Source organism: Trachemys scripta, chromosome 13, assembly GCF_013100865.1.
Source record: "Trachemys scripta elegans isolate TJP31775 chromosome 13, CAS_Tse_1.0, whole genome shotgun sequence".
Taxonomy (NCBI): Eukaryota; Metazoa; Chordata; order Testudines; family Emydidae; genus Trachemys; species Trachemys scripta.
Window position 1 is genome coordinate 18,880,902 of NC_048310.1, and position 26,611 is coordinate 18,907,512.

The 26,611-nt window shown below is 44.2% G+C and overlaps 1 protein-coding gene across 2 annotated transcripts in view; it reads right to left on the bottom strand.

Annotated features, from left to right (window-relative positions):
* Positions 1-4,621: 4,621 nt before the first annotated feature.
* Positions 4,622-26,611, bottom strand: part of TK2 (thymidine kinase 2) — a 28,159-nt gene continuing 6,169 nt past the window's right edge. For both annotated transcript variants that reach the window (XM_034788483.1, XM_034788484.1), the window contains exons 5-10: positions 25,184-25,273; positions 22,166-22,239; positions 10,361-10,449; positions 9,846-9,925; positions 7,795-7,875; positions 4,622-7,338 (exon numbers count right to left, since the gene is read on the bottom strand). In XM_034788483.1, coding sequence (XP_034644374.1) covers positions 7,240-7,338; positions 7,795-7,875; positions 9,846-9,925; positions 10,361-10,449; positions 22,166-22,239; positions 25,184-25,273 — 513 coding nt within the window. In that variant the 3' untranslated portion in view covers positions 4,622-7,239. The remainder of the gene's footprint in view (positions 7,339-7,794; positions 7,876-9,845; positions 9,926-10,360; positions 10,450-22,165; positions 22,240-25,183; positions 25,274-26,611) is intronic.

Consider the following 26,611-nt stretch of genomic DNA (forward strand, 5'->3'; position numbering starts at 1 on the left):
GGTTTTATTGAAATCGGTTGTATACAGCCGATTGTGTATGTCCACACAATAAAATGCTCTAGGTGCTCTAGTCGGCAGACCTCGTCCACAGTACGAGGCTAGCGTCGACTTCCGGAGCATTGCACTATGGGTAGCTATCCCACAGCTATCCCACAGTTCCCGCAGTCTCTGCCGCCCCTTGGAATTCTGGGTTGAGATCCCAATGCCCGGATGATGCAAAACAGTGTCGCGGGCGGTTCTGGGTACATGTCGTCAGGCCCCTCCCCCCTCGTCACAGCAACGGCAGACAATAGATTCGCGCCTTTTTACCTGGGTTACCTGTGCAGACAACATACCACGGCAAGCATGGAGCCCGCTCAGCTCAGCTGAGCTCACCGTCACCATATGTCCTCTGGGTGCCGGCAGACGTGGGACTGCATTGCTACACAGCAGCAGCTGCTAACTGCCTTTTGGCGGTAGACGGTGTAGCATGAGTGATAGCCGTGGGGCTGGCAGCCGTAGTGCTGCATTGCACCAGCCCCTTGCAGGCGATGGTATATTATGACTGGTACCCGTCGTCGTCGTACTGGTATGGCTGTCAATCATGGCCACCTGGGCAGACATGCTACTGTTTCGATGATGACGGTTACCAGTCATAATATACTATTTTCTGCCAATTGCCCAATATTGTCTGCTAAGCACCCAGAAGAGGCCGAGGGCGATGCTGGGTGCTGGCGGACGTGGGGCTGGCAGACGTGGGGCTGCATTGCTACACAGCAGCAGCCCCTTGCCTTTTGGCAGATGATGGCATATTATGATTGGTATCCGTCATCGTCATACTGGTATGGCTGTCACTCATGCTGCAGCGTCGGCTGCCACCTTAAGATGTAAAAAATAGATTTGTTCTGTGTTCATTTGCTTCCCCTTCCTCCGTGAAATCAACGGCCTGCTAAGCCCAGGGTTTCCAGTTTAATCTTTGGGGGGACCATTCTGTGTGACAGTTGTTTGTGTTTCTCCCTGTTCCTGTACCTGTACGCCATGTCGTCACTCGGCCCTCCCTCCCTCCCGCCCTCCTTCTCCTGGTCCATCAGATACTACTTTCGCGCCTTTTTTCTGACCAGGCGCCATAGCTAGCACTGGGATCATGGAGCCCGCTCAGATCACCGCGGCAATTATGAGCACTATGAACACCATGCGCATTGTCCTGGAGTACATGCAGAGCCAGAACATGCCAAGGCGAAACCCGGACCAGGCGAGGAGGCGATTGCAGCGCGGCGACGAGAGTGATGAGGAAATTGACATGGCCATAGACCTCTCACAAGGCACAGGCCCCAGCAATGTGGAAATCATGGTGTTACTGGGGCAGGTTGATACCGTGGAACGCCGATTCTGGGCCCGGGAAACAAGCACAGACTGGTGGGACCGCATCGTGCTGCAGGTATGGGACGATTCCCAGTGGCTGCGAAACTTTCGCATGCGTAAGGGCACTTTCATGGAACTTTGTGACTTGCTTTCCCCTGCCCTGAAACGCCAGGATACCAAGATGAGAGCAGCCCTCACAGTTGAGAAGCGAGTGGCAATAGCCCTGTGGAAGCTTGCAACGCCAGACAGCTACCGGTCAGTCGGGAATCAATTTGGAGTGGGCAAATCTACGGTGGGGGCTGCTGTGATCCAATTTGCCAGGGCAATGAAAGACCTGGTGATAGCAAGGGTAGTGACTCTGGGCAACGTGCAGTCAATAGTGGATGGTTTTGCTGAAATGGGATTCCCAAACTGTGGCGGGGCCATAGACGGAACCCATATCCCTATCTTGTCACCGGAGCACCAAGCCACCGACTACATAAACCGCAAGGGGTACTTTTCAATGGTGCTGCAAGCCCTGGTGGATCACAAGGGACGTTTCACCAACATCAACGTGGGATGGCCGGGAAAGGTACATGATGCTCGCGTCTTCAGGAACTCTGCTCTGTTTCGAAAGCTGGAGGAAGGGACTTTCTTCCCGGACCAGAAAGTGACCATTGGGGATGTTGAAATGCCTATCGTGATCCTTGGGGACCCAGCCTACCCCTTAATGCCATGGCTCATGAAGCCATACACAGGCAGCCTGGACAGGAGTCAGGACCTGTTCAACTACAGGCTGAGCAAGTGCCGAATGGTGGTGGAATGTGCATTTGGACGTTTAAAAGCGCGCTGGCGCAGCTTACTGACTCGCTCAGACCTCAGCGAAAAGAATATCCCCATTGTTATTGCTGCTTGCTGTGCGCTCCACAATATCTGTGAGAGTAAGGGGGAGACATTTATGGCGGGGTGGGAGGTTGAGGCAACTCGCCTGGCCGCTGATTACGCGCAGCCAGACACCAGGGTGGTTAGAGGAGCACAGCAGGGCGCGGTGCGCATCAGAGAAGCTTTGAAAACGAGTTTTGTGACTGGCCAGGCTACTGTGTGAAACTTCTGTTTGTTTCTCCTTGATGAACCCTCCAACCCCCCCCCCCGACCCGGTTCACTCTACTTCCCTGTAAACCAACCACCCCACCCCACCCTCCCCTCCCCTCCCGCTTGCAGAGGCAATAAAGTCATTGTTTTTTCACATTCATGCATTCTTTATTAGTTCCTTACAGAGGTGGGGGGATAATTGCCAAGGTAGCTGGGATGGGTGGGGGAGGAGGGATGGAAAAGGACACACTGCATTTTAAAACTTTAACTCTTATTGAAGCCCAGCCTTCTGATGCTTGGGCGATCATCTGGGGTGGAGTGACTGGGTGGCCGGAGGCCCCCCCACCGTGTTCTTGGGCGTCTGGGTGAGGAAGCTATGGAACTTGGGGAGGAGGGCTGTTGGTTACACAGGGGCTGTAGCGGCGGTCTCTGCTCCTGCTGCCTTTCCTGCAGCTCAACCATACGCTCGAGCATATCACTTTGATGCTCCAGCAGACGGAGCATTGCCTCTTGCCGTCTGTCTGCAAGCTGACGCCACCTATCATCTTCAGCCCGCCACCTCTCCTCTCGTTCATGTTGGGCTTTTCTCATCTCCGACATTGACTGCCTCCACACATTCTGCTGTGCTCTATCAGCCTGGGCGGACATCTGCAGCTCCGTGAACATCTCGTCCCTCGTCTTACGTTTTCTCTTTCTAATGTTCACGAGCCTCTGCGAAGGAGAAACATTTGCAGCTGGTGGAGGAGAAGGGAGAGGTGGTTAAAAAAGACACATTTTAGGGAACAATGGGTACACTCTTTCATTACAAGGTCGCATATTTCGGCTTGCAGGCAGCCATCGTAGGCCACAGTGTTTTGGCTTTTTTAACCTTCTTAACATGTGGGAAAGGTTGCAAACAGCAGCGCATTTCCCATATCAAGGATGAATTGGGTTGTCCATTTAAAATGGGGTTTCAATGTGAAAGGAGGGGGCTGCGGTTTCCCGGTTAACATGCGGCACAAACACAAGTAAACCACCCCCCACACACACACACGATTCTCTGGGATGATCACTTCACCCCTCCCCCCCCACCGCGTGGTTAACAGCGGGGAACATTTCTGGTCAGAATAGCAGGAACGGGCGCCTCTGAATGTCCCCCTTAATAAAATCACCCCATTTCAACCAGGAGAGCTTTCTGGAGATGTCCCTGGAGGATTTCCGCTCCATCCCCATACACGTTAACAGACTTGCTTGCTTTTTTTTTGTAATGTTTACAAATATTTACAAAGTTACACTCACCAGAGGTCTCCTGTGTGCCCTGAGGGTCTTGGGTGAGTTCGGGGGTTACTGGTTCCAGGTCCAGGGTCACAAACATATCCTGGCTGTTGGGGAAACCGGTTTCTCCGCTTCCTTGCTGCTGTGAGCTACCTACAGTACCTCCATCGTCATCTTCCTCGTTCCCCGAACCGTCTTCCCTGTGTGTTTCTCCAGTGAGAGAGTCATAGCACACGGTTGGGGTAGTGGTGGCTGCACCCCCTAGGATCGCATGCAGCTCCGCGTAGTAGCGGCAAGTTTGCGGCTCTGCCCCGGACCTTCCGTTTGCTTCTCTGGCTTTGTGGTAGGCTTGCCGTAGCTCCTTAATTTTCACGCGGCACTGCTGTGTGTCCCTGTTATGGCCTCGGTCCTTCATGGCCTTGGAGATCTTTTCTAATACTTTTCCATTTCTTTTACTGCTACGGAGTTCAGCTATCACTGCTTCATCTCCCCATATGGCGAGCAGATCTCGTACCTCCCGTTCGGTCCATGCTGGAGCTCTTTTGCGATCCTGGGAGGACTCCATCACGGTTACCTGTGCTGATGAGCTCTGCGTGGTCACCTGTGCTCTCCACGCTGGGCAAACAGGAAATGAAATTCAAACCTTCGCGGGTCTTTTCCTGTCTACCTGGTCAGTGCATCTGAGTTGAGAGCGCTGTCCAGAGCGGTCACAATGAAGCACTGTGGGATAGCTCCCGGAGGCCAATAACATCGAATTCCGTCCACACTACCCCAATTCCGACCCGCAAAGGCCGGTTTTATCGCTAATCCCCTCGTCGGAGGTGGTGTAAAGAAACCGGTTTAAAGGGCCCTTTAAGTCGAAAGAAAGGGCCTCGTTGTGTGGACGTGTCCAGGCTTAATTCGGTTTAACGCTGCTAAAGTCGACCTAAACCCGTAGTGTAGACCAGGCCTTAGGGTATGCCCAGCTTGTGTGTTTTCAAGAAACATTCAAATACTTTTCCTTTACATTTAAAATCTTTAATTAATATACTTAAGCAGTTAGAAATGTTGGATCTTATTGTTCAGCTAGAGTACTAAAGCTTTAGAACAGAACCACTGAACCTAGGCACTGCATTCACATAATTTAGAAAATGAATTTAGTGTTGCACTCAGAAACTCTTTCTGCACGACTACCAGCATTGGTTCTCTGTATAAACAGAGAACAAAAATCTTGTTTGATGTTAAAAAAAAAACTAGAAGAAATTACTAGGGTGTGATGGGTGTTCTCCTCACCCTTAACTGACAGGGTTAAGGTAGCTGGGAAGGAGTTAATTAACCTGACAGCTACACCCGGGAGAGAATTAGGCTGGAGAGGCAAGCCCTAATTAAAGCATGGCGCCCAGCTGGAAAGGAACAGAGGGGGCTAGTGTAAAGCCAGGAAATTGGCAACAGAAAAAGACTGTAGTGAGGGAGCCTCTAGTCACTTTCTGGATGTTAGAGAGGGAGGGAAGGAAGGAAATTCAGGGAGAAAGTAGAAACCCCAGGGGATCAAGGCCCAGAAGGAAGGAAGGGTTTATCCAGAAGGGTGGTGGCTCAGAGAAACAGCAGCAAGATTTAAGATGGTACAGACCTTAGCATCTAAGTAGAGGCGCTCTGAGCTAGAACCTGGAGTAGAGGGTGGGCCCGGGTTCCTCTACCAGCCACTGGAAAGTGGCACAATCTGGGTAGTGATGGAGAAGCTGCTGGAGACAGTTTGCTATGGAATGACTTTGATACCCCAGAAATGGGAAAACACAGTGACCTGACTGGAGGAACAAGCCATGAAGGGAGAGTATCTGGAGTCAGAGGGAGAGAGACACAGCAGGGGATGCAAAAAAGCATATGTCAGACCTGGAAAGAGCTAATCCCCATAGCAGCCAGGAGGAGGCGCCCTAGTAGTGAGTGGACCCCATGACACAGGGCCTCCTCTCTTAACAGCAGTCCAATTCAAGTAGAAACTGAATAAATAAAAGACTACAATGAAACTATAAATTAACTACACATAATTACAATGAAAATTAAAGATACACCTTTGTATAGTATCTGATTGTTGTTATTCTTAACCAAAATGACGTACACAACAGAATTCCGTATTTGAAAGTTACTATCCTCTGTGTTTCTAACACATTATAGACATCGATCACTGCATATTTAAATTTATGAAAACATCTTAGCTGAGCTAAACACTGAGCTAGTTTTAAGACTATACAGTTATGACACATGCCAGTGAAGTAAATGCTTTTTTTGCTATGTTGTTTTAAGCAGAGGTGTTCCTGGAAGAATTTTTAATTTTGCTGGCATCAGTTCAAACAACCCAAACTTTTATAGAATAAACAAAGAATCATCCCTTCCAATTTAAAGAGAAAATAAAATGCAAGTAGTCCTAAGACTGTGCTGTTAAAAGTGCCAACATGAGGACAGCACTCGAGAGGGTAAATAATAAGTGATCTATAAAAACACCACAGAGAAGTTTAAGAATTAAAGTGAGAATTTAACTTTCACTAGATGGTCTCTGCTCTCTTCTTGATGTCTGCAGCCACGAGAAGCTGTGATCAAGATGACCCTATGTACCGCCCCCTCACATGTTCTTAAAAAACTTACACATGAGGCAAACATCTATTAGAACATAATAAAAAGTTCAAGATATCAAATAATCAGTATCAGAATTATTACCCAATTTCAATGCATACTAAGAAAAATTCTGGCTCATGATAGAAAAAGTTTTAGGAACAGATTTTCAAAAGAGATTTTAATTTGGAGTCAGAATTTCATTAAGAACGGCTAGATGCTGAACTCTTCTGAAAATCTGGGCCAGAGAGCCTTAGACCCCAAATTCTTATAAAGCCTGGGTAACTTTATGTACCTGAGTTGTTCCATTTAATTCAATAGGACTATTCAGATGCATAAGTATTTGCAGAATTGGGGTTTGATTCTGATCTCATTTAAATCAGAAATGACTTCAGTAAAGCCAATGAAGTTACATTGGTGCAAGTGAGATTAGAATCAGGTCCATAATTAAGAAATGAACTGTTTAGTTTTCCTATTTTAAGTGCAATTAAAGATATTTTGTGAAAATGGTGGTTGAGAACAGTAGCATAATTAGTTATTTCATTGCTTTTCCATTGAAAATTGTTACAAAATTGGATTGAATTTGCTCACTTACTGACTACATAAGCTTGACTTATTCACAGCCTTCGAATTACATGAGAGGACATATATGGGGCTATTTGGAGTGAATGAAAGCACATTATCATGAGAAAATGCAATATCAGAAAGGTATTTATACAATGCAGAAGTGAAGTAGGGAAATGAGATACAGCAGCTTCCTGTCAGAGGTAGTCTGAGATCAGTAAAGCTGCACTGGAACTTAAAAATGCAAGAAGCTGAAGGTAAACAGGATATGGCCTGTTTGTGGCCTTTTCCTAGCTAAAGTCATTAATAATTTACAAGACAAAATCTCAACCAAGAGACCACATCATAAAAAGAGTTGGGAATGTTGATCAGAATTCCCCTGATGGACATGTTTTTTTAAAGCATGACCATAAAACTGGATTTCTACAGATAGTGTTGTATATTGTACGGGGTTAATATTCGGTCCCGATTTTCTTCATACTTTTCTATCATTTTCTGCATGTCATTGTCAGCTGGAATCACCTAGAAAACAAGAAAATGAAAATTAGAACAAGAGACCCTATAAAAATCTGTATATTCTTGCCAAAAATCATTAATTTTGCTAGCATTTGAAAAGAAAGAAATACTACCACTAATCCCAAAATGAACTACTCCTAGGCACTTGGTCAATTTGTTTTCAGTGCAGGGTTTGGGATGGGTTTTTACAAGCAATGGGTCAGATTCTGCAAACACTTACAGACAAGCATAATGCTTACTACTGTAAATAGCCCCTTGGGTGATGAAGTAAGAGTCATTTGCAAGATCAAAATCTAAAGCTGTATCCTATTGAGAGTCATGAACACTTCTTGAAATTTTTCTTCTCCAAATCATATTAGAAAAATAGATTTTGCCTTTACAACTAAAGTGACATTTGAGAATTGAAATTTTCTCTGTGTGTGCGCGCGCTTACCTGGTTACAATTGATAAATATATACTTACAAGCACTGGAGAAGGAACTTTAAACAGTGTTTGTTTAATAAGCCACTCCTCATAGAGCTGATGGATAGCTTCTAAATATTCCTATAAAAAGCCATTCAAAACAAATGTTTACGGAGGTGAAACACATACTGCGGTTTCTGTACTTATATTTTTTAAAGTAAACCAAATCAGCTAAGAGGTCAATGACTTCAACCAACTGTGTATAAATAAGAAAGCTACCATGAAACGCTTGATACTAAAATCCAGGTTTCAGACATGGTTTGACAAATAAGGCAGGTCCTTATTATACATTGCATTGTGACTACAGAATACAGTACATCAGAAACTTTCACCCAACATTTCATTTGACTGAAGTCAGATACTTTAAGGCCAAAAGGGATCATTGTGATCATCTAGTCTGACATCCTGTATAGCACAGGCCAGAGAGCTTCCCTAAAATAATTCCTGTGAAGCATTTATTTTATTCCCCTAGCTCCAGTCTACCATCCAAGCTCCACTAGCACCATCATTCCCATGAGATGCCATCAGGGCCGGCGCAACCCATTAGGCGACCTAGGCAGTCGCCTAGGGCACTGTGATTTGGGGGGCGGTGACCGCGGCAGTATTTCAGCAGCGGGACCTTCCGCTGCCTCTGTGGGGAGCAGCATTTCGGGACAGGACCTTCTGCCGCCTAGGGCGGCAGAAAAGCTGGCGGCGCTCCTGGATGCCACTGCCACTTCATGGCGAATCCACACAGACTGGGCAAGTGAAATCTTTGAATTTCTTCCTACTGACAATGGCCACAATTTATCACTGGTGTTAGGATTTAACCTATGCTGGATCTAATCCACTGAGTCAATGGGACTAGAGAGCTCTCAGCAGCTTGCAGGATCAAGATCTTTGTTTTAATTCCCATGGGAGGAGTCTGACTTAAACCTTACACAGAGATGAATAGACAGAAGAGGAAAGAACAAACGGGAAAACTGAAATGAACACTGACTTCAGAGATGCTTTTTATGTGGATACGTTTTTTCTACATTCCCAGTTGATTTTCTTCAACTTCCACTCACGTCCTTTAAAAGCATTTTTGCTTGTCAGCAGCTATTAGATTTTCATGAAGAGGACTTAACCTTTTTCATTCACTATAGGTTTTTTCCTCAGTAACAGAGAAAGACACTGCAAAGTGCAACACATGATGTCTCTTCAAAGCCAGTGTAGTGAAATAATAGCTAGGGCTTATTCACCTAGGGGACATTTCACATGGCTCAGGATTTAGCTCTTGGCTTTTATCTCACCATATATGTTCAACCTACCCAACTGCTCTTACTAAATCACCTTACAACAGAGGCACTTTAATAATAGGCAGCACATTCCTTCTATTACCCCATTTATTTCTGGCTTAGGGATTTATTTAAAAAGACCTGTTTGAGGCAGGGCCTTCACATAAACTATTGTTTAGGAGATGTAGTAATCTAATTGTACAACTTATTTTTATTAGGTTCCTGTATCACTGCGTGCTTGATTTTTCAAACAGTGCCTTCTTTTGGGGCACAGGCAAACACCTGTAAGGGCATTTTTCAAGCCCAAACACCTCTGCATACAGCTGATGAAGTTTGCACATGTAAATTCTATTGCCCGCATGCATAAGGGCTCATACTCAAGAAGTGCATGCGGAAAAGGAGAGCAGGCAGACACCCTTTGAACATTTTGATGGTGAATTTCTTTTTCTTCCCCATGTTCACTGAATTGTATTGTACTGACCTACCAGAACTGCAAACATGTAGAACTTGGGGTAGTCATTGTCCAAAATTATTTTGATTTTTAAATAAATAAGGATTAACTTGTCTCTACTAGACTATAAAGCTACAATGAACCTTACACACTCTTCCTAATACTAAGTTGAACCCATCAGTGGAAACAGGTGGATTACATTGTGGCAAGACCCTGACTTTTATTAACTGACTACAGTACAAAATTTTTATTTAGAGGGAGAGGAGCTACAGATTAAAAGCTATGAAGATACAAGCACGTGATGCCCTGAAAGGCTCTACTATGGTGAAAGATTTCCTTACCATAGCAATGATCTTTTCCTCTTCTCTGCATCTGTTCTTTAATCTCTCATAACAAGTTTCAGGAGAAGTCTGTAGATAAACTGCCATTAACAAAACATTGGAATAGTTATTTTCAGGGGTCAGGTTAGAAAGCAACGTAGAGCAGAAATCTCCTCCACAACCAACAGAAAAGCAATCTGTGGTAGACAGATGGATGGATGTCATGGATCTGACATGGATATCAGCCACAAACATCCACAATGGCTCCACTGCTGGTCAATCTATCGGAGCAAGGTAGCCACCTCCAAACGTCATGGATATATATAGATGAAGTATGGCAATGTAACAGCAGCACCAAATGTTCCAAAGCCATGACTACTGTTTAACGTGTACACTAGAAGGTATTTCTTATGTCACAGAAATTTAGGACACAGGAAATAGAAATAAGAAAACATTTTTTCTCCTTTTTCATAATACAATACATAAAAAATACTCAATTTAAAAAGGGACCAGTGTCAAAGAAGAACATGTTTTACCTATCAAATCAACTGAAACATCAGTGTTCTTCGTGATCCATTCAAACCATTCAGTTAGCACTACGTAATCCACTTCTGGCATTCTCCCACTGCAACGATCAATAAGAAAATGATTTTTTATTACCTCTTTTACTACAAAATCATACAGTGTACAAGAGGGCCTGATTCTGATCTCTCAAATGATTTGCACCAGTATACCTTTGACCTCACTAGAATTACTCCCGATTTACACCAGCATAAGTGAACTCTCAAGACCCATAATGCCTCTAATCATACAGAAATATTGTTCATGGGTCAGACATATGAAAAACGTTTTAAAATGAAATACTGGCTAATATAACCCTCAGTTTTAACAGTTTTTGTAACACAAATTAGTATTTTATGCTATTTCACAAAAACACAGTTACTTGGTGAACTAAGTAGGAAAATGTTACAACATCAATATCTATACTGTAGATACAGTAAATTAGCATCAATTATATTTCTAACATTTTTCACAGTGGGACTGTTACGAATGTATTTAAACTGTTGCACGCCATGCTGCCATGAACATTTCATTGACTAAGCAACATCGACAATTTGTTACGGTTGCCAAAAGAAAGAGCAAGAATAATAATGGCATAATGTAAATTACATGTTACTTTCCATGTGAGAAGTATTTATTAGGATAGAGGATTGTTGAAATATTCAGGAAGGTTAATTTGAGCTCTGCATTCCATCATATAGAATAAGCAATATTATTGACAACTATCCCAAAATGATCCCCTGTGGGTCCGGGGACAGAATAGGCCCACTGCTCCTCCTGCATGCCATAAGAGGCAACTAAAAGGGGGCTGCCTAGAGGGATGGGCTCTGCCAGGTTAGAAATTTGCCCAAGACACACCATATGATGAGCAATTCAACCATGTCCATACCGCATTGGTCGCAACCCGGGTTAATAATGACCGCGCCATCCATCTCCCACCAGGGCGGACGTGACAAGTATACTACTGGTGTAACCCCAACAAAGAGGATCCATGGAAGAGATGATATCACTATAGCCACATGGAATGTAAGGACACTGAGACAAACAGGGAGGTTGAAAAAACTCACGTACGAAATGGAACAATACACTTGGCACCTCCTAGAAATCTCTGAGGTCAGATGGAAGAACTTTGGAGAGGCACTAACGGAAGAAAGCCATGTACTTTATTACAGTGGAGAGGACAAACGTGTCAACGACGTAGGATTTCTAGTGCATAAAGATATCAAGAATTCAGTATTAGAACGCCGCCCAATATCCAGCAGGCTTATTTCCATCCATCTAAAGGCAGTCCTGTTTAATGTCACAGTGGTACAAGCCTACGCCTCTACAACAGACTATGAGCAATGAGCAAATTGAAGATTTTTACAATCAGCTCCAAGACATCGTTGATAAGGTACACAAGAAAGATATCCTGGTTGTATAGGGAGATTGGAATGCTAAAGTGAGTACTGACGCACAGGCAGATTGGCAAATTTATTGTGGCCCTTTCTGTAATGCAGTAGCCAATGAGAGAGGATTGAGACTTTTCGAGTTTTCCAGCTATAAACTATATGGTTCTTGCAAAGACATTAGGAGCACATAAAGCATCCAGACAATCAATGTGACATGCACCTGATGGTCTACATCACAGCCAGATTGACTACATCATGGTGCAAAACTGATTTTGTTCTGGGATTAACAGAGCTAAAACAAGGAGCTTCACCGGTACTGATGTTGAAAGTGATCACGACCTTGTAATGCTAAACTTTTGACTGCGGCTAAGGAAAATCATCAGGCCAAAGTTCACCAGAACCAAGTTTGACTTAGAAAGACTCAGACTCAAACATTGCAGTCATTTCAAGCAATGATTGACGGAAAATTTGCCCCACTGTTTGCGCTAGAGAAAGACGTAGAAACAATGACGAACAATTTCATGAGGCAGCAATAGACACCCTTGGGAAACACCGTAAGAAGACAAAACTCTGGGTCGCAAATGAAATACTACAAATGTGTGGCATTAGAAGAAAACTCAAGAGAGACCAGAACAGCACTAAGGGAGCTGATAAATACAGAGCGATTGGCAGAAAGACCAAGAAAGGAATGAAGGTGGCCAAGGAGATATGGATTGAAGAACAATGCTCTAAAATTGAAGAGTGTATCAATAATAAAACTAGCAAACAAGCCTTCCAGGTTGTAAAAGATCTGATGAAGGAAAGATGGACCAAAGCTAATGCAATTCAAGACAAAGAAGGGAATAGTCTTACAGAAGAAAGGGACATCATCAATAGGTGGACAAACTACTGCTCTGATTTATACAACCACCAGACAAATGGAGATCTTAGTGTTATAGACAGACCAGATTCAACAGAGGAGGATGACTTTCCAATAATGCGTGAAGAAGTGGAGACAGCTGTGAAATCACTCAAGAACGGAAAGGCTACAGGTATTGACAATATCCCAGTTGAACTGATGAAATTTGGAGGAGAAATAGTAATAGATGCACTCAACAAGATCTGCAACAAGATCTGGCAAACCGGTGAGTGGCCCTTCACATGGACACAGTCACTAATCATCACTCTGCCAAAGAAAGGCAACCTGCAATTGTGTCAAAATTACCAGACCATAAGCTTAATTAGCCATCCCAGCAAAGTGATGTTGAAAGTCATATTGAACACATTGAAGCCACAAGCGGAGAATATCATCGCTGAAGAACAGGTTGGCTTTCGTGCTGGAAGAAGTACCACAGAACAGATTTTCAACCTTCGTGTTCTATGTGAGATGTACTTACAACACCAGCAGGACATCTACCACGTCTTCGTTGACTTCAAGAAGGTGTTTGACAGAGTATGGCACAAAGCTCTCTGTGCAACCATAACGAAGTAAAATGTTGGTCGTAAGCGTATTCTTACCATTAAACAACTGTATGCCAAGGCCAGCAGTGCAGTTCTCATCAATGGCACAATAGGAGAGTGGTTTTGCACCACTGTTGGGAGTCCGGCAAGGCTGCCTTCTTTCGCTCACACTGTTCAACATCTACTTGGAGCGCATAATGACTGATGCCCTAGAAGATCACATATGCACAGTCAGCACTGGGGAGTGAACAATCTCAAATTTTCAGTTCACTGATGACACTGATGGCCTGACAGGCAGCGAAGATGAACCTGCCAACCTTGTGAAATGATTGGATGAAACCTCTATAAAATACAGCATGGAAATCAGTGCAGAGAAAACCAAGCAGATGACAAATAAACATGACGGAATTAGCTCACATATCACTGTCAGTGGACAAGAACTGGAAACAGTGAAACAGCACAAGTATTTGGGGGCAATCATTACTAATGAAGGATCAAAGGCAGAAATTCTGGCAAGAACTGCGCAAACAACTGCAGCAGTGGAAAAGATAAAGCCAATCTGGAGGAATAAGAACATCTTCCTGGAATCCAAACTGAAACTGCTGCACACATTGGTCATCTCCATTTTTCTATATGTGTGAGAGACATGGACCATTACGGCAAAACTTGAATGGAAAATACAGGTAGTAGAGATGAGATACTTCCATAAAATCCTGGGCATCTCCTACTTTGACCACGTCACTAATGAAGAGATCCGCAACATCATCACCCAATGCGCTGGATCATATGAAGACCGTGAAGAAGCGCAAGCTGAAGTGGTATGGCTATATAACATGATCATCTGGCCTATCCAAGATCATCCTCCAAGGGACAGTACAGGGGAAGAAAAGAAGAGGTAGAGAGAAGAAGAGATGGACTGACAACATAAAAGAGTGGACAGGAATGGATTTCGCAGAGACTCAAGCACTGACACACAATCGTCAGGGGTGGAGACAATTGGCTGATTGCTCATCAGTGATGGTACCCCAACGACCAGTGGGGTTATGGGAGTGATGATGGTGATGATCCCAAAATGATCATCTTGATAAGAACAAACAGTAAAATATTAAACATGTAAATGAGTACAAGAAGTACTGATGTGTAGAACTCCTAGTAGACCTATGACCATTTGCAGCTTTCAGATGAGTTTAAAAGAGACAGACTTCTCTGCCATTCTTTTGGCAACATGTTTGGGTCAATACCAGGGTGGAGACAGCAGCATATAAAGATATTTGCAATATCTATATTGGAGTTAAGAAAGAAAAAGAGCAAAAGCTTGCAGAAATTATACTACGCCCATTCCTTGTCTGCCATCCAAATTAACAGCTTGCCTCCACAATTTGGAGAAAGACAAAGGGAAGGGTAACAATTCATTGTGAACAAACAACTGTTGTTTTTCAAATACCCGTAACTAGCAAATGTTTTTCCGTGTCATCATCCATAATGATTTTATATTTTAACTGCACAAGCCAAGGGAAAAACAAACAAACCACGGTTGATTCTGCCACTTTTCCCCCAAGACATATGAGAAAAGGAGGAGTGGCAAGGCTGGATAGAAATGGAAGTACAAAACAAAAACAACAACAAAACCCAGAATTAAATATATACTGCAATTGGGAGCCAATCCTGAAAACCTCTCATGTGCAGGCAGTCTGTGCTTATGTGAGCAGTGCCATTGAAATCATTGGGAATACTTTACATGAGCATCTGGAACAGGCTCATGGAAAATAAAGGTCATGTGTAAGAATCAAAGCAGAAGTCCCTCTATCTCAGCTGAAATCTTGCTGACGAGGACATGACTCTTCCAAAGTAAAAGTGCTCATTGCCAAGGTTATATAGGAATGGGAGCAACTTCCTAACCCAACTACTAATCTGATTTCAAATGGAAAAATTAACTAAATTATGGTTTAGTCATAAAAATCATACACATTCAAATGCATATGTCTAAAATTGCTAAAAACCAAATACATGATTCTATTTCAATACTAAATATAGAGTTGTAATAATGATAAGAATGCAGAATCATTTGCATTTCTGTGACGACTTTCATCATAGAATCTCATGGCAAATGCAAATGAATGGAGCCTTGCAACATCCCTGTAAATATTCTTCAGTTTTTTGCTGACAGGAGTGCTGAAGCACCGAGAGTTAAAGTGACTTTGAAAGCCCACACCTGGAGTCAATGGCACCACTGGGAACAGCACCCAGAATTTTTTATCTCCCAGTCCCTTGCTCTAACAATGAGAAAAGGAAGGAAGTATGTTTAGATTAGAGATATGGACCTCCGCTTGCTCCATGGCTTTGAGTCAGGAATTCATACTATACCCTGTTTCTATAAGCAAAGTCTAACCTCTGTTCTTATACAGAATGCCTATCCACCTCTGAGCAGCCTGGGTCTTTATTTCAAAACATTCAAGGTCCCCTTTTTTAACACAGTTTTTAACAAAAATGCATGTTTCTTGTAATTGATAGCAAACCCCTTAAATAAATATCCCCTTGCACTGATATTAAACTAAGACTCCTCTTCTGCCATCCAGTTTTTATACTAGGTAAACAATCTTTGCTGGAAAGGTTAGTTGAATAGCTTGGATCTGGACCTCTCAGTAAAATTCCAGCAGCCTGAACCTGAAGATGTCACTCCAGTTGGTCTGGTTTTTTGGAAGCTCATCATTCTGTTGATATACCCTTGGCAACTACTGTTGGATTCCCTTTATGGCCCTTGGTCGGTTTACTTACGACAGCTGATTTAGGACTTGCCTAGGGATAAGGATCTTTAAGCCTATCTGACCTGAATATGAGAATCCCCCAGGGAGTAGCTAAAGGCAGAAGAAATTGTTCCTTTGGCTCCCACTTGGAAAATGAGGTATACTTCTTTATGAAGACTATTAGTTAAGTAAATGGTTACACTCCAGACCAGTTAAGATGGAGCTTTACAAATTCCAAAAGTTCAATGATTTTCTTTAATCTCACTAACTCTCATACAGAGGTTGAAAGGACCCCCATTAACTGAAACTACAGCATAACTCATCAATGCAGCTAAAGAACAAGGGCCAACTTCCAATCACGTACCCCACACTGCATTATTGAAAAGCAATTTGTTTTATACCTTCGGGCAACCAATGAAAGTAGCCATACTGCTAACAACACACAGCTCAAGCTCTCCATTAAACGATCTAGAATTGTGCTAAAAGCTTCCACAGCAAGGACTTCATTCTAGCTAGTACAATAATGTATATATCTCAGTGCAACACGCAGGTCATGACTCTCAGAGCTAATCAATACAGAACAATCCTCAGAACTCTCTCTTCCAGGATATCTAGTGCAGGGGTCGACAACCTTTCAGAAGTGGTGTGCCGAGTCTTCATTTATTCACTCTAATTTAAGGTTTTGTGTGCCAGTAATACATTTTAATGTTTTTAGAAGGTCTCTTTCTAGGTCTATAATATATAACTAAACTAGTGTTGTACGTAAAGTAAATAAGGTTTTTAAAATGTTTAGGAAGCTTCATTTAAAATTAAATTAAAATGCAGAGCCCCCTGGACCAGTGGCCAGGAACCGGGCAGTGTGAGTGCCACTGAAAATCAGCTCATGTGCCGCCTTTGGCACGCGTGCCATAGGTTGTCTATCCCTGATCTAGTGTATCGCTTATTGTTTATCTACTGAACAGGAGTCGGAATTCTTCTTCACATCTCTGGCTAATGCCACTGCACCAAAAAATGAGTTCACATGTCACACAAAATGGGGCAAGGAGAATGGACAAACCACTGGTCTTAAAAGCATTAAAATAAACGAAAGTCTTAGAACAAAACAAACAAAAATCTTCTCTGCATTGTTGTGCAGTGTGCTATGCAGCAGTTAGCTACCACCCTCCACTAGAAGTGGCTGCATTTCCAGATTGCGGTGAGCTATACAGTAACTGAGGATCTTTCTGGATGAAAAGGTGCTATCTAATAAAGGTAAGATATTGTCATTATATCTTTGTAGAATGGGCCTTCAAGAAGTAATTTAGTTACTCCCTGGGAAGGAATTAACAGAGAACAAGGTTCCAGGAAGAAATAAAGACAGAATATACAGTACAGACCCATTTACACACGAATCCACTTAACACGCTGTAGCGCCATGCCTCCCAGTGCTACCTATTTAACATGCAAGACTCGTTAGCATGCAGTACAGGAACTTGCTATGTAGGGCTACAGATTTGCTCACTAACTCACTGACATAGAAATCGACAGGAAGTGCAGAGTGGAAACGTGTTGTACATCTTTACCGCTGACAGGGGTGGGGGGTGGGGCAGCAATGTAAAGCGCTGCCGCGGCAAAGGACCCTGTAGCGTATTAAGGTCCCTGCCCCTTTTGCCCCCCCTCGGCTGCCAACAGGCGGGGGGGGGGAGCAGCAAAGGGAGCAGCTGCCCCAGGGCCAGCGATTTAAAAGGGCCCGGGGCTCCGGACACCGCTACCGCAGCAGCGGTATCCAGAGCCCCAGGCCCTTTAAATCGCCACAAACCCCGGGCAGCACAGACCAGGCAGTCCGGAAGGGGAATGCTGACCCCCTAGCCCCACCCATTCCGCCTGAGCCCCCGCCCCTTCCAGACACCAGAGCGGCCCCCATCCCGTACTGGTAAGTGTCCTGAGTTACTTTCACCCCTGTGTAGTAATAAAACCATTATTATTAGATTATACATTTGAATTTCTATTCTTGCAAAGCACAGTTAACAGATAGGCCTGCAGTATTTGGGACGTTGTGAATAGGTATGTAATCCTAGATAATTAAACATGTATATATAGATATTTTAAGGTATTTCAGCATGGCCCTCTTAACCCGCGGTCCTTTAACACGCGGTTGTGATGGCTTGACTCCCGACATCCGCGCATGAACGGGTCTGTACTGTAGTTCAATATCACACCAGTACACCAGGTTCACCAGTGCAAGAACAGTCTCTCTTCACACGCATGCTCACATGCCACTAAACTCTCAGCATTATGAAGTGACAGTCCTCGGGCTACCCAAGCCTGCGAGCCACCTTGTTACCCCTGCCTCCAGTGAGAGGGAGTCTTCCTTGTGGTAGCTGGGTGGCAGCTCACAGACACCATCAGCCCTTCAGCCACTCAAGCACTGCTCTCTGGACTTATGCCAGCCCTAACTTCCCCTTGCAAGTTAACAACAGCTCCACCGCAATCCCACAGTCCCTTTGAATTGTTCTCCCGTGACATCCAGTCCCCGACACTGGCTATTCGCACAATTTCCAGATCCTCTGCACACAAAGGTGCAGTCGACCCTATTTTACTGGTTCTTCCTTAAACCACCACCCGTATTACCCACACAGCACTTATAATAAAACAAAAGGATGTTTACTTAAGGAAGAATAAAGATTTAACTAGAACCACGAGTGTGGAAACAGGTGATTACAGTACAAAATAAAATCATGGACCGTGAACCTGGGCCTATACTTATCAATAGTTACTTTTCCTATCTAATAAAGTAGATTTCCCACCCCCCAAGTTCAGTCTATTGCAGAGCTGGCTGGTTTCTCAATAATCAGGATCCAAATCGTTCATGAAAGCACCCACCTCCGCCGGGGTTCTCCTCGTTCAATGCATCCAGAATGTCTTTTCTACACTCCGTGATTCTGAAAACAGTGTTTTGTTTCATACACAGCCAGGGTGAAACTCTGTCTGGTGTAAAGTTCCTTTTTCACCTCTGAGAGGTTTGGAGTGTTTGATTGCCTAGGGAGGATGTGGAATCGCCATCATTGGAGAATTTTAAGAGCAGGTTAGACAAACACCTGACAGGAATGGCCTAGATCGGGTGGACAAACTTTTTGGCCCAAGGGCCACATCTGGGTGGGGATATTGTATGCAGGGCCATGAATGTAAGGCTGGGGCAAGGGGTTGGGGTGCAGGAGGGGGCTCAGGGCAGGGGGTTGGGGTGCAGAGTACAGGAGGGGGCTCAGAGCAGGGGGTTGGGGTGCAGGAGGGGTGCGGCAGGGGGGTGGGGTGTGGGCTCCAGCCCAGCGCCACTTACCTCAAGCAGCTCCAAGGTTGCAGCAGCACGCAGTGGGGCTAAGGCAGGCTCTCTGCCTGCCTTGGCACCGCACCGCTCCCGGAAGTGGCCAGCATGTCCGGCAGTGGCTCCTGGGGATGGGGTGGAGTGGGGCAGGCTAGACTGCTCCGCCGCGCACTGCCCTCGCCTGCAGGTACCACCCCCAAAGCTCCCATTGGCCACGGTTCCCCATTCCTGGCCAATGGGAGTTGCGGGGGCGGTGCCTGCAGGCAAGGGCAGTGCACAGAGCCCTCTGGCCCGCTCCCTTCTCCCAGGGGCTGCAGGGACATGGTGCCAGCCGCTTCCAGGAGTGGCGTGGGGCCAGGGCAGGCAGGGAGCCTGCCTTAGCCCCACTGCGCCATGGGGTTGGCAATCCTGCGGGCCGGACTGAAAGCCCTGATGGGCCAGATCCAGCCCGTAGTTTGCCCTCCCCTGGTCTAGATAACACTTAGTCCTGCCATAAGTGCAGGGGACTGGACTAGATGACCTCTCGAGGTCCCTTCCAATCCTATGATTCTATGGTGCCGCTGATGGTTTTGCATGGACAGTTTTGGGAGGGAGCAAGGCTGATCAATTGAGATTTTCATCACCTTGCCAGCTGATTAGGGATTGCTTGAACGAGCCATCCCTGAGGCCCATCATCTCTTGGTGTTTAATTGCTACTCCAGGTCCATAAAGCATACTTTTGGTATAAACACACTGGTTTTTAAATATTACCTGTGCATACATCTCGCAATGATAATGAGTCTTGACAAGTTATGAGCTTTTTGCAGACACCTCACATGATATCCCTTTTAGATAAATACCTTGCAAAATATGTGTTCGGTGTAAGGAGTTTGTCAGGTCTGAGGTGAGAGCAGTTTATTAAGACAGAGACCTTTTGGCAAAGAGTCCCCTGTTGTCACACATGTAAATAGAGAATGCCTATAGGATTAATATTCCCCATGTCTCAGAACCATAACAGTAGCAATACCTATTTAGTGTGGGGAAGATTTTCAAGGTAATGATGGTAGTTATGTGTCTAACTCTCACTGATGCCTCTGAAAATCTCCTCTTATCAAGACCCAGAATAAGCAATATGATTGCCATGCAAACTTGGTAAGTAACACACCTATGTCAGGTCAAAGCATAGCTTTATTTTCTTGATATTTGTAGGGAAGAAACCATTTTGTGGTAGCAATTTCAGTGCAACTACTGCACATCTCAGATGGTTTAAAATCATCAGGGCTTTGGTTTCATGCCTCAGGCTTATCCCCCTCTGAAGTGTTTTATAATCTTGCTTCAGTGAAGGGGGAGGGACTAAATGACCTCTTAAGGCCAGCTCTATAATTCTAGGATTCTACAAGAAAACAGAAATACACATCTTGGTGCATCTTAGAGTTGAAAACTAGTTACACTGGCTATGTAATACAAAAATTTCCTTAGTCATAATCACATATGCACTAAGTAATAAGATTGCCTGTGGTTACAACATGCCCCATTTTAGGAGATCCAAAGTAGGCCCTAAACTACATATAACGTCATCTATTAACTGTCAAACCACATCTATTGATTATAAAAGACCAACCACTTTTTGTCCCTCTACCTCACTTGTCATGTCTCCTTTTCCATATTCTGTGAGTTCATTTCCCAAACACCTAAATAGCCATTCACAGACTCTGACTCGTTTGTTTAATTTGCAACCAATTTTGCAGTTTGTTGTAATGAGGCACAAAGTAAATACCTGATCCCCAACACTAAAAAAGATACAAAAACAGAAATGCTAAGAGCCATATAGCTGCCTGTAGAAAATACGTTACAAAGTCAAGAAATAAAAGTCATTGCACATTATACTTAGCCTTTTAGCAGTAGGCAAGATTTTCAATCCTTATGACACAAGCCTTTGGTCCAATAAGAAAAACAACTAAGTATAGTCTTCCGAATACAGACTATGATAAACAGTGACTCTTACTATTTTCCACTGTTTTTACATGCCTTACATCTTAGCTTATCACTTATGTAAACATTCAAAGTAACTCAGTAACAAACACAATTGAAGAGTTTGTGTAGCATGGATGCCATCTTGTGGATCTACTGGCAAGCAGCTGTTTTCCCCACAGATTTGGGCAAGAAACATTTTTCCTATAACCAGTCTGAGGTTTCACAAATTATAACCCATTACAGATTGTTTCAAATATATTAAAAAGCCAGCATAGAATCATAGAATTGGAAGGGACCTCAAGAGGTCATAGTCCCCTGCACTCAAGGAAGGACTAAGTATTATCTAGACCGGAATGGGCAAACTTATTGGCCTGAGGGCCACATCGGGGTTGCAAAACTGTATGGAGGGCCAGGTAGGGAAGGCTGTGCCTCCCCAAACAGCCTGGCCCCTGCCCCCATCTGCCCCCTCCCACTTCCCGCCCCCAACCCCTCATTCCCCGTCCCCTGACTGCCCCCCACCCCCAGAACCTCCGCCCCATCCAATTGCCCCCTGCTCCCTGTCCCCTAACTCTCCCCCTCTCCAGACCCTGGCCAAATCTAGTTTGTGTAATTAACGTACATTGTATCAACTTAATTTCCCTGTTCCAATTGCCTATAGTTTTATTCTTTGTGTCCTGTCCTAAATTGTAGTGTATCTTTCTGAATACTACTAAACAGCTATTTTGTTTCAGCCAAGAGAAGATTGGATTGAGAGTGTGAGTGTGAGTGTGAGTGTGAGTGTGAGTGTGAGGCAGCATTGACTGAGTAAGGAACCACTAGCTCTCTAATACACTTCCACAGGTTTCATGGATTACTGAAATGCAAATTATCATAGAAAACTAAGATGATCAGTTTATTTAAAAAACTCTACAGTTGAAACAAGACGCTAAAGTAGTAAACCATGTACTGTACCTTCGATACAAGTTTTCTACAAAAATGTGTTTTGCACTGTGAATTGACCTCTCCATCATTCTTAGCGGGGAAATCTACAAGATAAAAACAACAGCCATTCACTAGTTTTACATTTTCCAATGTTCTTAGTTTCTTTCACCCCCTAACGCTGCATAGCATGTCCTTTTACCTCCATTTTTTATTAATCTTCTTCATGGTCACTACATTATTAAATTCCTACTAAACTATGCTGATTGTAACACAGACTAATTGTTTGGGCAGAGAGAAAAAATTACTCTTACTCAGGAAACATTTCTGACAGGTTTCAGAATGGTAGCAGCGTTAGTCTGCATCAGCAAAAAGAACGAGGAGTACTTGTGGCACCTGAGAGACTAACAAATTTATTTGGGCATAAGCTTTCATGGGCTAAAACCCACATTATGTATAGAAACCTGGGATTCCAGAACCAGGAGTTTCCTGACACACTAGACTTATGGAAGATGTCTGAAAGCTAACTGCAGGAGCACCAAACCCACTAATACCAAGAAGTTAATCACTAGATACTTGACTAGAAATAAACTGCAGTCCATTAGAATGTGCAGAGCAATGGGAACTGTCACTGCCTGAAGTGGTGCCTCCTCAGATATGTTACTGAGCTTATTACATAGAGCACTGATCAGAGACACTATAGAAAGAAAACAGGATTATAGAATTGTCTCAAGTGTGCTACTCCTCCTTCACGGAGGCCAAAGCAGTCACTGTAATTGGCAAAGTATCTCAGCTTCATCTGATCTACCACCCAAATGGGCTTCAATTTTGGTGAGTGAGGATTTCCTGCCATTGTTTAAGCTTTTCTCCCTGGTCTCTAAAGAATCAGGTGGTGCTTGAGGAGTTCTTTCCAATCAGCTATTCTGCACAGAGTTAATGGTCACACAGTCACAATTGCTACTGCAAGGTTGACACAGGAACTGGCAGCAGAGTGCAGATTAGAATGCAGGGGAATTCTTGGGAGCTTTTAATGAGCTCTTAAGAGACACTGGGACTTTTAACATTTTGCAAATCAAACAAAAGAACTCTCTGCACTTTCAAACACACCCAAACCTCTTGGGTATTTTCCACAGCTGTGCTAGGAAATACAAAGAAACTGAAAAGGCCTTCTGGGTACTGCGCACCCCCAGTTGTCTGCTACTCAATATGCTCCTTTGCATGGCAGCTCTTTCATCTCACAACTTTCACAGAAGTGATGGTGCATGGAGCACTTTTCAAGGTGCTTTGCAAGACAGAGCTCTGGAAGGCTTCCTGCCTCTTTAGCCTCCTCTATATCTACAGGGAAGATTGAGAGAGAGAGAAAAGTTCCATCCACCCTGAAGCTGGACAACACATGGGACTCTTCTGTGGCTGTGAGAGCCAGAGCAGTGCTACAGGGCATGGGGCACAGAGGGGTAGAAGTGGAAGGCATTGTGCCCATGGAACACAGAAACAGACTGAAGAAACACCTGAGGATGGGGAAGGAACATGCTCAGAAGTGGAAATGATGACACCCTCTAAATGGGTGAAGCATGCACTCTCCCAGTGCTCACTGCTAACAGGTGCAGAGGAGAATGGGATGTGGATTTCACCCCACTCAGCCATGCTCCCTGTGGAGTGCCTCTGGCCACACTAACCCACCTCCCTCATACTCACTTAGCACAAGACCAATGTGCTAGCTGCCTCCTTCATTAATGCACAAGATGGAGAAAGGTCTCCCTGTGACCTCTCTTCCCTGTGTATCTGTGCAAAAGCAGCCACAATCTGGTATGTTCTGTTACTGCTTTAATCCAGACTAGGGACATGGCCATTATAAAAGGCTACTGTCTGCTCATTTTAGGAGACTAGTGTCTCAGCATCTTTTTATTGAAGCTATCAATCATATCCTGTTTCCCTCTTTACATGCCAGCCAGGATACAGGTATAATTTTTATTTGTGTTTTCATCCAAGAAGAACCCAGCATTATGGTGCAATAGTCTCATAACACACACACTGAATAGAAAGTTAACAGGATCTGTCCAAATCTTCAAGAGTGCAGAGAAACGAGAACTGGGCATACTTCAAAACTGGAACTTGTAAAATGTCACTTTTCTGAGAAGGAAAGGAAAAACTATTTCCAGAAAGCCCCAAGCCACAGCCTTATATAACTATTTTGTCAAATTACTCTTAATCATTTTCATTGGACCATAACCTTACATGGGACTTTACAAAGAAAGACCCCTACCCCAAAGCAAAGTCAGACAATATGATACAATAACAAACAGTTCAGGTATAGGAGTAACTGGAGATGCTACCAAGTGGGAAGGAAACAATAAATGAAGACTCCGAGGCAACAACAAAGGAGTTTCAAGGGGGGGATGAGAAAGGGAAAAGGGAGGATCCAGCCCAAAGAGTGCACATAGGAGAGGACTGGGAAGAATGTGAAAAGGGAGCAGAAGGAAAACGGATGAGGAGAAAGAAGTGTAGACAATCCAAAAGGAAGAGGTAGATAATCTTTGCAGAAGTATTTTGGATGGGTTAGAGTGGGAAGAGGTGAGAAGCTGGAAGCTGCATTTGTGTTTAGATTACATGAATCAGCAGGAGGTATTCTGAGTGACACCGGCCAATGTGTGATTTTGAATAGTCACCTTTAAGATTACCATATGTGAACCCAGAGTTTGAGGTTCCAACAATTCACATACCTCCAAAAATAAATAAAAGGGCAAAGATAACAATCAAGCTGAGAGATGACCAATGCCTGGGCCAACATTTAACAGTAAGCAATACTTGATATGGGAATGAAACACATGTAAATAAATATAGGAGGTAGATGCCCCAGCCCTCACTGAGCATTGACTTGAATATATCAGTATTGTCTTTTCACATGGAAATTCCTACTAGCTTAGGAACACAGAATGAAAGTCAACCTAGGGTCTTATCTTCTGGATGCAGGGTTAGCAAATTATTTTGATCGATAAATGCACCTTAATATCTCTGCTTCAGATTAAAAGAAAAAAAATATATTTAAATTACCATTGGCCTGGTATGCTGATCCAACATGGTAAGCTGTATGTATGTCTGCAATGTTATCCCCCACCGTGATGAATCTTGATACATTAAGCCCTGGTGATGGGGATGGGGGCAGAAGAATGAGAGAGAAATAAAACCACTTTGACTATACCAATTAGTAACAAATAAAGCTAAGCTATATATTTTATACCTGCTCAGAGTTACCGAAATAATGGCATTAAGGTAGCAGACACCAGCATTATTACTCCTGGGGGCATTCTGCGTCAAAACATTGAAAATTCTGCACCAAAACATTAAAATTTCTGTGCACAATATTTTAAAATTCTGCAAATTTTATTTGTCAAAATAACACTACATAATCACACTAGTTTCAATTATTTTGGAAATTTATTTCAAAACACCTGTCAGCAAGTATGTCTGTCAGCAAGTATGTATGCCAGGAGACCAGATACCAACCCCCCTCCCCCCCAGAGCATAGGCGCCAACTTCTCCTGGTGCCGGTGGGTGCTTAACCCACCCCCACGGCCCTGCCCCTGCCACGGCCCTGCCCCGACTCCACTCCTGCCCCACTCCCCCCTACCCCGTCCTATCCCCATTCCAACCCCTTCCCCAAAGTCCCCACCCCAACTCCGCCCCCTCCCTGCCCCTATTGGACTCCTTCCCCAAATCCCTTACCCGTCTCCCTCCCACAGCTTGTTACGCCGCAAAACAGCTGTTTTGCAGCAGCAAGCACTGGGAGGAGAAGCGGGGATGCGGCGCACTCAGGGGAGAGGAGTGGAGGGGCGGGAAGCTTGGCTGTCGGTGGGTGCAGAGCACCACCAATTTTTCCCTGTGGAAAAATGGAGTCGGCGCCTATGCCGCAGAGCCCAGCTGTGGCCCGCCCTGCAAAGCATTTCTCTAATCTCCAGGATCCCACCCCGCTTCAATTCTTTACACCAGTAAATATCAGCCTGTACCATAAACCCAAAGAATAACACCTTATAGTAAAAAGAGAGTTTTTAGGATCAAGTGTTGGTTTGCAAAACGGCTTAATAGCAAACATCAGGGTTTAAAGTGATCTGAATTGCCTGCGGACACAGACTTGGCCTCTCCCCCACCTCAAAGAGAGCTGTGAGGCAGATGGTCTACTGCTGAAGATGTTGGTGACACAACAAGGCTTGAAGCGGGGCATCCCCCTGCTACACTGCCAATGGAAAAACAGAAAGCGGAGCATCAGTAACCTCCACCCAAGGGAATTTGCTTTCCGCAGGACACACTGCTACTAGTAATGGAGCCAAAATGCATATTGTGAGTACAAAAGTGCAGGTACTTTGAACAGGTTGTTTGTGCAATTTAGGCTGGAAGTGAAATTTATTCATTTACTTTTATTTCTGACACACACACACACACACACACACACCCCGCTCTGGGTAATAATGCTATTTATCAGAG